Source organism: Manis pentadactyla, chromosome 16, assembly GCF_030020395.1.
Source record: "Manis pentadactyla isolate mManPen7 chromosome 16, mManPen7.hap1, whole genome shotgun sequence".
Lineage (NCBI taxonomy): Eukaryota > Metazoa > Chordata > Mammalia > Pholidota > Manidae > Manis > Manis pentadactyla.
In genome coordinates, this window is record NC_080034.1 from 41957241 (window position 1) to 41968545 (window position 11305).

At 52.7% G+C, this 11305-nt stretch overlaps 1 protein-coding gene across 11 annotated transcripts; it reads left to right on the plus strand.

Annotated features, from left to right (window-relative positions):
* Positions 1–416: 416 nt before the first annotated feature.
* Positions 417–11258, plus strand: BAG6 (BAG cochaperone 6). Of its 11 annotated transcripts, none has more exons than XM_036875409.2 (26): positions 417–667; positions 1280–1400; positions 2507–2624; positions 2741–2937; positions 3177–3230; positions 3365–3439; positions 4046–4284; positions 4794–4923; positions 5390–5587; positions 5805–6057; positions 6396–6473; positions 6585–6692; positions 6815–6927; positions 7041–7128; positions 7327–7607; positions 7992–8283; positions 8436–8605; positions 8785–8838; positions 8961–9063; positions 9152–9276; positions 9451–9597; positions 9694–9753; positions 9859–9999; positions 10082–10189; positions 10710–10856; positions 11081–11258. In XM_036875409.2, exons 2-26 carry the CDS (start codon positions 1293–1295, stop codon positions 11174–11176), a joined length of 3483 nt encoding a protein of 1160 aa, XP_036731304.2. In that variant the 5' UTR covers positions 417–667; positions 1280–1292; the 3' UTR covers positions 11177–11258. The 11 variants fall into 11 exon arrangements, with proteins under 11 accessions (XP_036731304.2, XP_036731302.2, XP_036731303.2 ...); XM_036875407.2 differs by lacking the exon at positions 417–667 and adding an exon at positions 678–802; XM_036875408.2 differs by lacking the exon at positions 417–667 and adding an exon at positions 683–846.
* Positions 11259–11305: the final 47 nt, after the last annotated feature.

Consider the following 11305-nt stretch of genomic DNA (forward strand, 5'->3'; position numbering starts at 1 on the left):
GTCAGGTTCTACGAAGTGACCCAGACTGAGGAGGCTCGCGAGCTACCTTCGACCCTTCCGAAAGGGCGACCTCCCGAGGCGCCGAAATAGTGGCAACGCGAGGGCGTTAGTCAGAGGCAGGTCGAAGTTTAGGTGGCCAGGACAGTGCCGCCTCAAATTCTCTGCAGGTCAAGACTTTACATAGATTAACGAGGCACAATATCCAGTCCCCAATCTCCATACACCCGTCCAAAGTTTCTCGAGGCAGGCGCAGAGTCCCATGTCGTAGCGTTTTTTAAATTCTGGCATTTATAGTGGCCACCTCAATCTCCTAACACTGAAGCACGCGCACAGAAAAAGTGAACCCCGCCACCAGGGGCGGGGAGGTGCCTAAGTATATACGCAGGCGTAGGGCGACTCACGCAGGCGCAGTACAGCCCCCCCGGCGACGGCCGTGGTGGCGGCGGCGGCGGCGGTTCCTTGGGGACCTCGGTCTCTCCCATCTAGGCCGGCCCCGGCCTGTCTTGCCTCCAGGAACTCACTGGGGCCGCGAACTTTCTTGTTGTGCCCCACAAAAGTAAAGTTTGGGGACCTGGAGGGAGCCGGAAGTACCGCCTCGCGATCCCCAAATACTATCGGGAAAACGGGTTGGCCGTCGGTGGCATCTTGGGGGAGACCGGAAGTGACGGTACCGTGGGGAAGTCGGGGGGCGGATCCGCTGGGTCGTGGTGTGTGTGTTTGGCGTGTGTTGGTTGTGCCGCTCCGCTAGAGTACCGAGGGAAGGTGGAAGAGCGGGGCGGTCAGCCAGCCGGTCTGGCCCCCCGTAAGTGTCCGTCATCTTGAGTCGATCTGTCGTGATTTAGGCGGGTACGATTGGCGTGGCTTGGTGCGCGTGCGCCAAACCACTTTCTCCGCGGAGTTTGGGGCGATTTTCGCTCTCATGTTGCTCCAGTGTTTGCCCACCTCTGGGGCCCTTGTCCTCTCGCTACCGGTGATGACACTGGTCTCGTGCTTCCTTCCCTGCTTCCTAGCCCGACTGGCCCTCCCTTATTGTGATTGGCATCGTGGAGCCCCTCCCACATCCCGTCTTCCAGCTCTCTGTACTGTCGGTCTCCTGCCCTTTGTGTTTTATTCCATGTGCCCCGGAATTAGAAGGGAGTTGGGGATGGGTGTGAGTGTGTGTTCTTATGTGGAAGAAACTCTTTAGGTATTGGGGCGGAGACTCACGCCGAGGAGGCTTCCGGGTATATAAAATTTGCTTTGGGCAACAGTGGGCCTCCCTCCCTCCATTCCTCCTTAGAGACCTGTCCGCCATGGAGCCCAGTGATAATACCATTACCACTGTGGAGGAGCCTGACAACCTGGAAGTGCTGGTGAAGACCCTGGACTCTCAGACTCGGACCTTTATTGTGGGGGCCCAGGTGAGATCCCAGTACTTTGGGAAGACATCCATTAACTCTCTCTCTTTTGTAGGCCCCTTAACCTCAGCCTGATTTTCTGGTCCTTAAATTTTCTTTTATTGAGTCCTTTGTATAAATTTTAGGCAGAACAATAATTGATGTTTCTTGCTGAGCGAGAAGGTACGGGTTCTTTTGAGTGAGGCATATTTTGTTCTACCTTCTCCACCTCAGTGGAACTTAGTACAGAGCGAAATGTGGAGGAAGGAGGAGAATCTATGACATAATGAGTAAACCCCAGCCCAAAGGGATAGACATGGCTTCTGCCTTTGGAAAGGGAAACAGAACACACAGATCCAAAACACAAGTGTGTCTTAAAAACAAAAATTTGTCATGTTTATGTTGTGTATTTAAAGGTGACAAGTCAACCCATAATGCAGGTAAGTGCATTAGTAGACAGTGGAATTTATAATATTTGTAGCATATTTTGAATCTTTCTAGCTTAAGGCCATAGACATGGCTATTTATATCATTACTCTTGTCATACGTGGAGACAAAATAGTGAGGGGTTTGTCCATGGTCTTTAAAATAAGTATTCAAGAAAGCCATGTAAGCTTTTCTGATTTAGATGTATGTAAACTGCCTGGTACTTTCCAGTCAGTTGTCTGGTTAGAAAAAATGTTTTTCTTTTCTGCCCTGCTCTGTTTTTGGTTGAGTCTTCTTTCCTTAACCTCCATCGCATTGTCCTTATCATGGCTTTTGTCTTTGAGATTATAGAGCTGTATCTTTTGTGTTTTGGGAGGGGTCACTGGTATCTTTAGATACATATTCCCTTGGGAACCAGGCAGGGGAGGAGAGAAGGGAGTGTCTGTTGGCTTTTCTGTTTCTCAGCCATATAGTTTTTTTTTCTAGGCTTGTAACCTGAACATCATTATGTTTATTATCTCTATTTTGACAGATGTTGTCTTAGTTGGGGGTTTTGCATAATAATTACCTCACAGTCAAGACAAATGGGTAGTAATTTTATGGTAGGATGGTTTATACTCTTCACGCCTGCAATTGCATTGTCTCTCTTCTGTCCTTCCTCTTTCCTCTATTCCCTGATACCTATTCATGCCTCTTCTTTGCAGATGAACGTGAAGGAGTTTAAGGAGCACATTGCTGCCTCTGTTAGCATCCCCTCCGAGAAACAACGGCTTATTTACCAAGGACGTGTCCTGCAGGATGAAAAGAAGCTCCAGGAATACAGTAAGGAGGTGGGGGAGGCAGTTCAGAGGTTGAGGCAGCCGTCCAGAGGGATGAGCTGGGGCTTTGGGTTTACCTGATCAGTAATGTTTTGGTGTTTTGTTTTTTTTTTCCTGCAGATGTTGGGGGAAAGGTCATCCACCTGGTGGAACGGGCTCCTCCTCAGACTCAGCTACCTTCTGGGGCATCTTCTGGGATAGGGTCTGCCTCAGCCACCCATGGTGGGGGATCCCTGCCTGGTACTCGGGGCCCTGGGGCCTCTGTTCATGACCGGAATGCGAACAGCTATGTCATGGTTGGAACCTTCAATCTTCCTGTAAGCTTATGTTCCACATGGAGGGTTTTTGTTGGGGGAAAGGTAGTTTTGGTTGTGGTAGCAGCAGAGAACTCGTAAGACAAGTATCCCAGTTTTTAGATTGGGTTTGGAGGGTCCTGTGGTCTGATAATGGCCTCAGTGTTTGTGGAGAAAAGGTGGGGGCCCAGAGAATGAGTTGGAGGTGTGGGGGCCTTAGTATTTGGCTTCTCCCAGAGCAACTTCCCTTACCCTTTCCGCAGAGTGATGGCTCTGCTGTGGATGTTCACATCAACATGGAACAGGCCCCGATTCAGGTATCTTGGGGCCTGGGAGAAGGAGGCTGTGAGGTGGGGTGGACCTTGCAAGGAGATGGCTGGGACCTGGTTTAGTAGGCTGTGGAGTTCATGGCTTCATCTCAAACCTGCCCTAATCTTCCCTCTTACTGTAGAGTGAGCCCCGAGTACGGCTGGTGATGGCTCAGCACATGATCAGGGACATACAGACCTTACTCTCCCGGATGGAAGTAAGTGGGCAAGGCTGGCCAGGGTGTCTCTGTCTCTCTTCCTGTCCACCCTATCCCTTTTCTTTCAGCCTGGGGCATGCCTGGCCACATCCACTGGATTCTTCCTTCCTAATCTCGTTTCTTCTCTGCAGTCTTTTGTACGTGAAAAGTATCTTTGTGAGGCTATCTTGTCCCTGCCAGGCTTCTTAGTGCCTGGTATACTAAATTTGTTTCACACTTTTCAGATAACTCTCAAGCATCTCTTTTTAATTCAAGGAGAATTCCATGTTTTTCAATTTCTTAACTTTTATATTTGACACTGAGGTGTCTTCATTAGTTTGTGTTGTGGTTGAAACCTATATATGACTTTATGTTCTTGTGGTGGTTAGGATACCACACTTTCACTGCTCTTTGTTAATAATTCACTTACAGGTATTACAGATATTTAGTATGCATTTAATTTGTTTAAGTTTTATAATGGTTGCTAGGGAGTCAAAGATACAGATGCAAAGCCCTGCCTTCAGGGAGCCTAATTAGAGCACCTTTCCACTCAGTCTCTTTTGACCTGAGTAGTCCTTGCAGTTGTCTCATCCTGCCTTTGGTATCCTGACTCTCCCCCACCTTCAGTGTCGAGGGGGGCCCCAAGCACAGCACAGTCAGCTGCCCCCACAGACGCCAACTGTGGCCCCGGAACCAGTAGCCTTGAGCTCTCAAACATCAGAACCAGTCGAAAGCGAAGTGCCTCCTCGGGAGCCCATGGAGGCAGAAGAAGTGGAGGAGCGTGCCCCAGCCCAGAGCCCGGAGCTCACCCCCACTGGCCCAGCCCCAGTGGGCCCAACACCTGCCCCAGAGACAAATGCTCCCAAGTGAGAGATGGAGGGAACCTTTGGGAGGGGGTTGGGAATCCTAAGTGAACTATGAGGAACAGGAAGGGTATGATGGGAGAGGAAGGATTGGTTGGAGGGTTAGCATGGAGGGTTAGCATGGAGGGGCGGGTGCTCTGGAGTAGATGAATGAAGTTAAGACTGACAGCTGAGCCAGAAGTACTGCTCTCCTGGGGCAGGGAACTCTCGGGCGGGTCTTCTGAGCCTCATGAAGATTCTCTACCTGGAGTTCACACAGGCTCCATCTTTTTTAAAGTTTCTTGCTGTTGTAGGTATAGAATTGTATGGTGGGGAGGATGGAAATAGTTTATTTTTCTCTCCCCATCTTCCGGTGGTTGGGAGTAAAGAAGAGAAGCCCTGCTGATCCAGGAAGGGATTGGGCCAGGAGTCTGGGAAGCCAGGGAGACACAGGACAGATGTGGTCCCTGTTAACTGCAAGATTGGGAATCTGAGGAAAGCCTTGGCTCAGTGCCTGTCGGGGTTGCTTACAGCCACCCTTCCCCTGCGGAGTACGTCGAGGTGCTCCAAGAGCTACAGCGGCTTGAGAACCGCCTCCAGCCCTTCCTGCAGCGCTATTATGAGGTTCTGGGTGCTGCTGCCACCACAGACTACAATAACAATGTGAGCCCCTGCCTCCCTGTACTCCCTACATGGAACAGTTTGAAACACAGATAACACCCACCTCCCACCCCCAAAAGACAGACATTGTTTGCAACAAAGTGATTTCTCTTTAAGCTTGCAAGCGATCTTATCCTCCCTTGCTGGGAAGGTGACAATCTTTGTGATCCTCATTATCTTGTACCCCTGAATCCCTTAAGAGAGTTATTTAGGGAGCTTGTAAACTGAGGGAGACTGAGTGAGAGTAGCTAATGACCTATTGATTCACTTTGGGTCTGTCTTTATATGAAGTTCCTTCCATGCATAAAGTAGAACTTACTTGCAGAGATATCATCTACAAAGAAGCTTCCAAGGACGTACGTAAAGGAGTAGAAAACTTGGTAGCTTCAGAAGGGGTTATTGCTTTTGTTAGTGAGATGTATTCCAGCGTAACAGTTTCTGTCTTTCTGTGTGTGGCCTTTGGGTACAGCAAGAGGGCCGAGAAGAGGACCAGCGTTTGATCAACTTGGTCGGGGAGAGCCTGCGGCTGCTGGGCAATACTTTTGTGGCACTGTCTGACCTGCGCTGCAATCTGACCTGTGCACCCCCGCGACACCTGCATGTGGTCCGACCCATGTCTCATTACACCACACCCATGGTGCTCCAGCAGGCAGCTATCCCCATCCAGGTGAGTTGGGTTTGGGGGCAGTGGAGCCCGATCTGAAGGAGAATGGAGGGCTATCTGGGAGAATGTTGGTAGAGGAGTTGTTGGCTTGAAGCAGGTTTGAAGAGGTGGAGACTTTAGAAATGGAGGATGGGGGAGGCTTCAGAAGTATGGCATGGGGTACTCAGGGTGAGGCTTTTGTGTTTTTCTCACTCCTGCGCCATTTGTTTCTCTCCTACAGATCAACGTGGGGACAACTGTGACCATGACAGGGAATGGGACTCGGCCCCCCCCAGCTCCCAGTGCAGAGGCACCTCCCTCTGGTCCTGGGCAGGCCTCATCCCTGGCTTCGTCTTCTACCACCGTCGAATCCTCAACTGAGGGGGCTCCCCCACCAGGGCCAGCTCCTCCCCCAACCGCCAGCCACCCGAGGGTCATCCGGATTTCCCACCAGAGTGTTGAACCTGTGGTCATGATGCACATGAACATTCAAGGTGGGTTGGGATCAGTTACTGACCAAGAAGAGCAGCGCGATGAGGGAGGTGGGTTTGGTGCTGAGGTGTGAGGGAGTGAGGGTGGGGAAGGGAGAGGGCAGGGATGACAATGGTAACAAAGGAACCAGAGGAGTCATTTTAGTTGGCATGTATGGGGAGGGACAGGAGGAACTGTCTGTCCTTGGACATAAGTTTGCACAGTGAAGGAGGTGCCTCCTCCTCGTCTAAACAGAGGGAAAGGCACGTTGTCTGGTTGGGGAAGTCGAGGCCTGAAGAACACTGATCTCTGAAGGATATCTCACTTGTCTCAGGGCCACTCTCTCTGTCTCCCTGCCCAGATTCTGGCACACAGCCCGGTGGAGTTCCGAGTGTTCCCACTGGCCCTCTAGGACCCCCTGGTCATGGCCAGACCCTGGGTAAGAGTGAGGGCATCAGAGCAGGCTGAGCTCTGGGTAGAGAAGGGGTAGGTTCGAGTGGGTGGGTTGAAGCGGGTCCAGGTTCAAGGTTACATCAGACCCGCCCCCCAGGCTCCACCCTCATCCAGCTGCCCTCCCTGCCCCCTGAGTTCATGCACGCCGTCGCCCACCAGATCACTCATCAGGCCATGGTGGCAGCTGTTGCCTCCGCGGCCGCAGGTAATGACTTGAAAGGGGAAGCCTGGGAGGTGGGGCATGGCCCACGGTGGTGGGTGCCTTTGGCTGTAAGGCAAGGGCCTGGCCCTCAGCCCTCTTTGGTCTCGTCTCTCTGCCACCCACAGGACAGCAGGTGCCAGGCTTCCCAACAGCTCCCACCCGGGTGGTGATTGCCCGGCCCACCCCTCCACAGGCTCGGCCTTCCCATCCTGGGGGGCCTCCAGTCTCTGGGACTCTGGTAAGGGTGGAGGAGTTATGGTGAGGAAGAGTTTGGGGAGGGAATCATATGGTGGGGCATAGAAAGGGTAGACTGAAAGCTTTCCCTTCTCCTTTCTCCTCCTCTCCCCTCAGCAGGGCACGGGGCTGGGTACCAATGCCTCTTTGGCCCAGATGGTGAGCGGCCTTGTGGGGCAGCTTCTTATGCAACCTGTCCTCGTGGGTGAGTCCTCATTCTGCCCCACTTTACATAGAGTGCCGTGGCTCTCAAGGCCTGACGTTCTTTCCTCACCTTCTCATTGGTGCCTCCCAGTTCTCTCCATAGTGCCTTTGTTTTTGCTTTTCTGCTGGGAAGACCAGGGTGGAGATGCTGTGGTGACTTGTTTTTCTACAGATTTCAAATTCCTTTTGGTTCCTACAGCTCAGGGGACCCCAGGAATGGCTCCACCTCCAGTCCCTGCTACTGCTTCAGCCAGTGCTGGCACTACCAACACAGCTACCACAGCGGGCCCTGCACCTGGGGGCCCTGCCCAGCCTCCACCCCCTCAGCCCTCCTCTGATCTTCAGTTCTCTCAGCTCCTGGGAAACCTGCTGGGGCCTTCAGGGCCAGGGGCTGGAGGGCCTGGCATGGCGTCTCCCACCATCACTGTGGCGATGCCTGGAGTCCCTGCCTTTCTCCAGGGCATGACTGACCTTTTGCAGGTGAATGGCCGGCTTGCTGTTCACCTCCCCTTTTCTCTCCCCAAGCCCAGCTGGGCCTGCGTGCCTTGTTGCCATCACACTGCCACTGGGCTGCAGCCCCTGGTGGCCTGTCAGTTGGAGGGAACCCTGGGAATTCATTGACCCATTTTGGAGATGAGGAAAATAAGGCTGAGAGAGAGCATAGTAATTCGTGTCATTGCTTTCTAACCTAACCCAGCTCTGCTCGGGCTAACTGCTGTTGAGTAAATACCCATGCGTATTTTGTAAAGACCAAAATAGAGTTTCCCATCTTCTAGACCCCTGCTGGTTTGTTCCCTCTTGATGCCATTTCATGTCGTTTCCATTCTCACCTCATTTGCTCTTTATTCTTTCTCTGTTTGCCAGGCGACACAGACGGCCCCTCCACCTCCTCCACCACCCCCACCCCCACCCCCAGCTCCTGAGCAGCAGACCACACCCCCACCAGGCTCCCCTTCTGGTGGTGCAGGGAGTCCTGGAGGCCTGGGTCCTGAGAACCTTTCCCCGGAGTTTTATACCTCGGTGGTGCAGGGTGTGCTGAACTCCCTGCTGGGATCCCTGGGGGCTCGGGCTGGCAGCAGTGAAAGTATCGCTGCTTTCATACAGCGCCTTAGTGGATCCAGCAACATCTTTGAGCCTGGGGCCGATGGGGCCCTCGGTAAGCAAATGGGGTTACCTTGCTTTTCCAGGGAGGGGCAACCAGGAGAAGGTACATGACCTTAGTTTAAGGGTGTTGCCAGGGTGGAATGAAGGGGTGGGTGGGCAGGCTAGGTGGTAAAGGCCTCTACCAACTTCTGCCCCTGTCCCCAGGATTCTTCGGGGCTCTGCTCTCCCTTCTGTGCCAGAACTTTTCCATGGTGGATGTGGTGATGCTTCTACATGGGCATTTCCAGCCACTGCAGCGGCTCCAGCCCCAGCTGCGATCTTTCTTCCACCAGCACTACCTGGGTGGCCAGGAGCCAACACCTGGTAACATCCGGGTAAATGAAGACCCTGGGCCCAAGAGCTCTTCTCCTTTTCGCCCTCAATTCCTTATTTGTGACTGTTAACCTAAAGCTATGACTGGACTTGGCTGAGGGTGGAGGGAGAGGTGTCTTGAGAGCTGGGGCTTGGATCTAAATCTGTGTTGTCCTTCCTGCCACCTCCTCCCCCACCATAGACGGCAACCCACACTTTGATCACGGGACTGGAAGAATACGTGCGGGAGAGTTTTGTGAGTAACCTTCCCCACCCCTTCCTCTCCTGGGTCGGGATAGCTGCTGTTCCTACTACCTTCTTGAGATTCAGTCTCTGGGGGTCCCTGATGTTCGGGTCTTTGTGCGTCGTGTCTCTCAGTCTTTGGTGCAGGTTCAGCCAGGTGTGGACATCATCCGGACTAACCTGGAATTTCTCCAAGAGCAGTTTAACAACATTGCTGCTCACGTGCTGCACTGCACAGGTCGGCAGCTGTCCGGGCCAGAGTGAGTGGGGCGTGTTGGGTATGCAGGGCTGCCAGGTACCAGCATTCCCTCATGTCTTACCCACAGATAGTGGATTTGGGGCCCGTTTGCTGGAATTGTGTAACCAGGGCCTGTTTGAATGCCTGGCCCTGAACCTGCACTGCTTAGGGGGACAGCAGATGGAGCTGGCTGCTGTCATCAATGGCCGCATTGTAAGCACCATCCAACCCCAGATCCCCAGCCTTTTGTTTTCTCAGGTTTCCATTCCCTTTCATTTCCTGCCATTTTCATTTTTCTTAGCCAACCTGCCATCCTTTACCCTTTGATAACTTTTCAAAAGGCTAGTTAATGGTTTTGCATTCCAACTTGGCTTTCCTGCCCCTCAGCGTCGTATGTCTCATGGGGTGAATCCATCCTTGGTGAGCTGGCTGACAACCATGATGGGACTGAGGCTTCAGGTGGTACTGGAGCACATGCCTGTAGGCCCTGATGTGATCCTCAGATATGTTCGCAGAGTCGGTGATCCCCCTCAGGTAAGGGACCTGAGGGACTGTGGGCTCAGGGGACTTGAGGGAACTGAAGAGATCTGAATGGGCCCTTTGTAGTATTCTCCTCTGTCAATGTCACAGCCACTTCCTGAGGAGCCAATGGAAGTTCAGGGATCAGAGAGAACTTCCCCTGAGCCTCAGGTACCAGGGCGAGATTGAGTGCCCAGTTCGTGTGGGGGGCTGGGGGCAGGAGGGCTGGAGGCTGAGAATTCTGAAGTCTGGATCTTCCTTCTCTCTGGCTCCCAGCGGGAGAATGCTTCCCCAGCCCCTGGAACAACAGCAGAAGAGGCCATGTCCCGAGGTCCACCTCCTGCTCCTGATGGGGGCTCTCATGATGAACAGGATGGAGCTTCTGAGACAGAGCCTTGGGCAGCTGCAGTCCCCCCAGTAAGTGTCAGGAGGTCACCCAGTGGGCCAAGGCAGCTGAAAGTTGTGTAAGTTACCTTTGTGATCATCTTTTCTTCCCCAGGAATGGGTCCCTATTATCCAGCAGGACATTCAGAGCCAGCGAAAGGTGAAACCACAGCCTCCCCTGAGTGATGCCTACCTCAGTGGTATGCCTGCCAAGAGACGCAAGGTTGGTTTGCCTCTTCCCTGAGGATCTCTATCCCTATTCCCCTGAAGTGCTTAGAATCAAACCAGTTAGAGCTGGAAGGGATTCTTCCTAGTTTAGTTCTCATTTAATGGATGAGGAAGCCTTTCTGGGACTCAGACTTGCTCACGGTTGTGGCACCACACCTTTACATTAGTCTCTGCCAATAGTCCTGTCATCCCTCAACTGCCTAATCCCCATGGGACTAGAGCCCATTTTCCTTAAGATGGGCTTCCTCTTGTGGACTGATAAGCTCTGAATCTGGGTGGCTCAACCCATCTTCCCCCTTATTTTTGAAGAGCAAGTCCAGCACATTCAAATGCCGTTTTTGCCCAGAGCCAAACAAAATTGGGAAGGCATTTTTGCTGTCCAAACCACTTGTGGACTGTTTCCCTTCTCTCCACTAACATGCAGAGTCAGTGGTTGGCTTATGGAAAGGGTGAGCTGGGTGGTGGCACTGGATCTGATGTTGATCCTCTTTTCCCTCCCAACTCCCTGTCCCCAGACGATGCAGGGTGAGGGCCCCCAGCTGCTTCTCTCAGAAGCCGTGAGCCGGGCAGCTAAGGCAGCCGGAGCTCGGCCCCTGACAAGCCCCGAGAGCCTGAGCCGGGACCTGGAGGCACCAGAGGTTCAGGAGAGCTACAGGCAGCAGGTGCCCCTATCTTGAAGCAGACTAGGGATGGTCTAGTGGGAGGGTTTGGGTTAGGGCCCCTCTTTCCAGATTCCTTCACAGATTAATTCAATCAGTCTGGGGCTATCACTGGATGTTTTCAAATGCCTTATCAGGCTGTGTGATTGGTGGGACCTTGTGTGCCGGATGGGATCCTTAAGGCCTTAGCCAACACCCCTCCAACTTGTTTGCTCTCTCCTTTCTAGCTCCAGGCTGATATACAAAAGCGATTGCAGGAAGATCCCAACTACAGTCCTCAGCGCTTCCCTAGTGCCCACCGGGCCTTTGCTGATGATCCCTAGCTCTCTGCTCCATGGCCCTCCCTCTCCAGGGGACCATCCCCTCTTCACAGTATTTAAGAAATAAAAGTCAGATTTTCCTGGCTCTTTTGTTTCAGTTATTTTCACTAAGTGGATTTCAGCCGTTTAGTC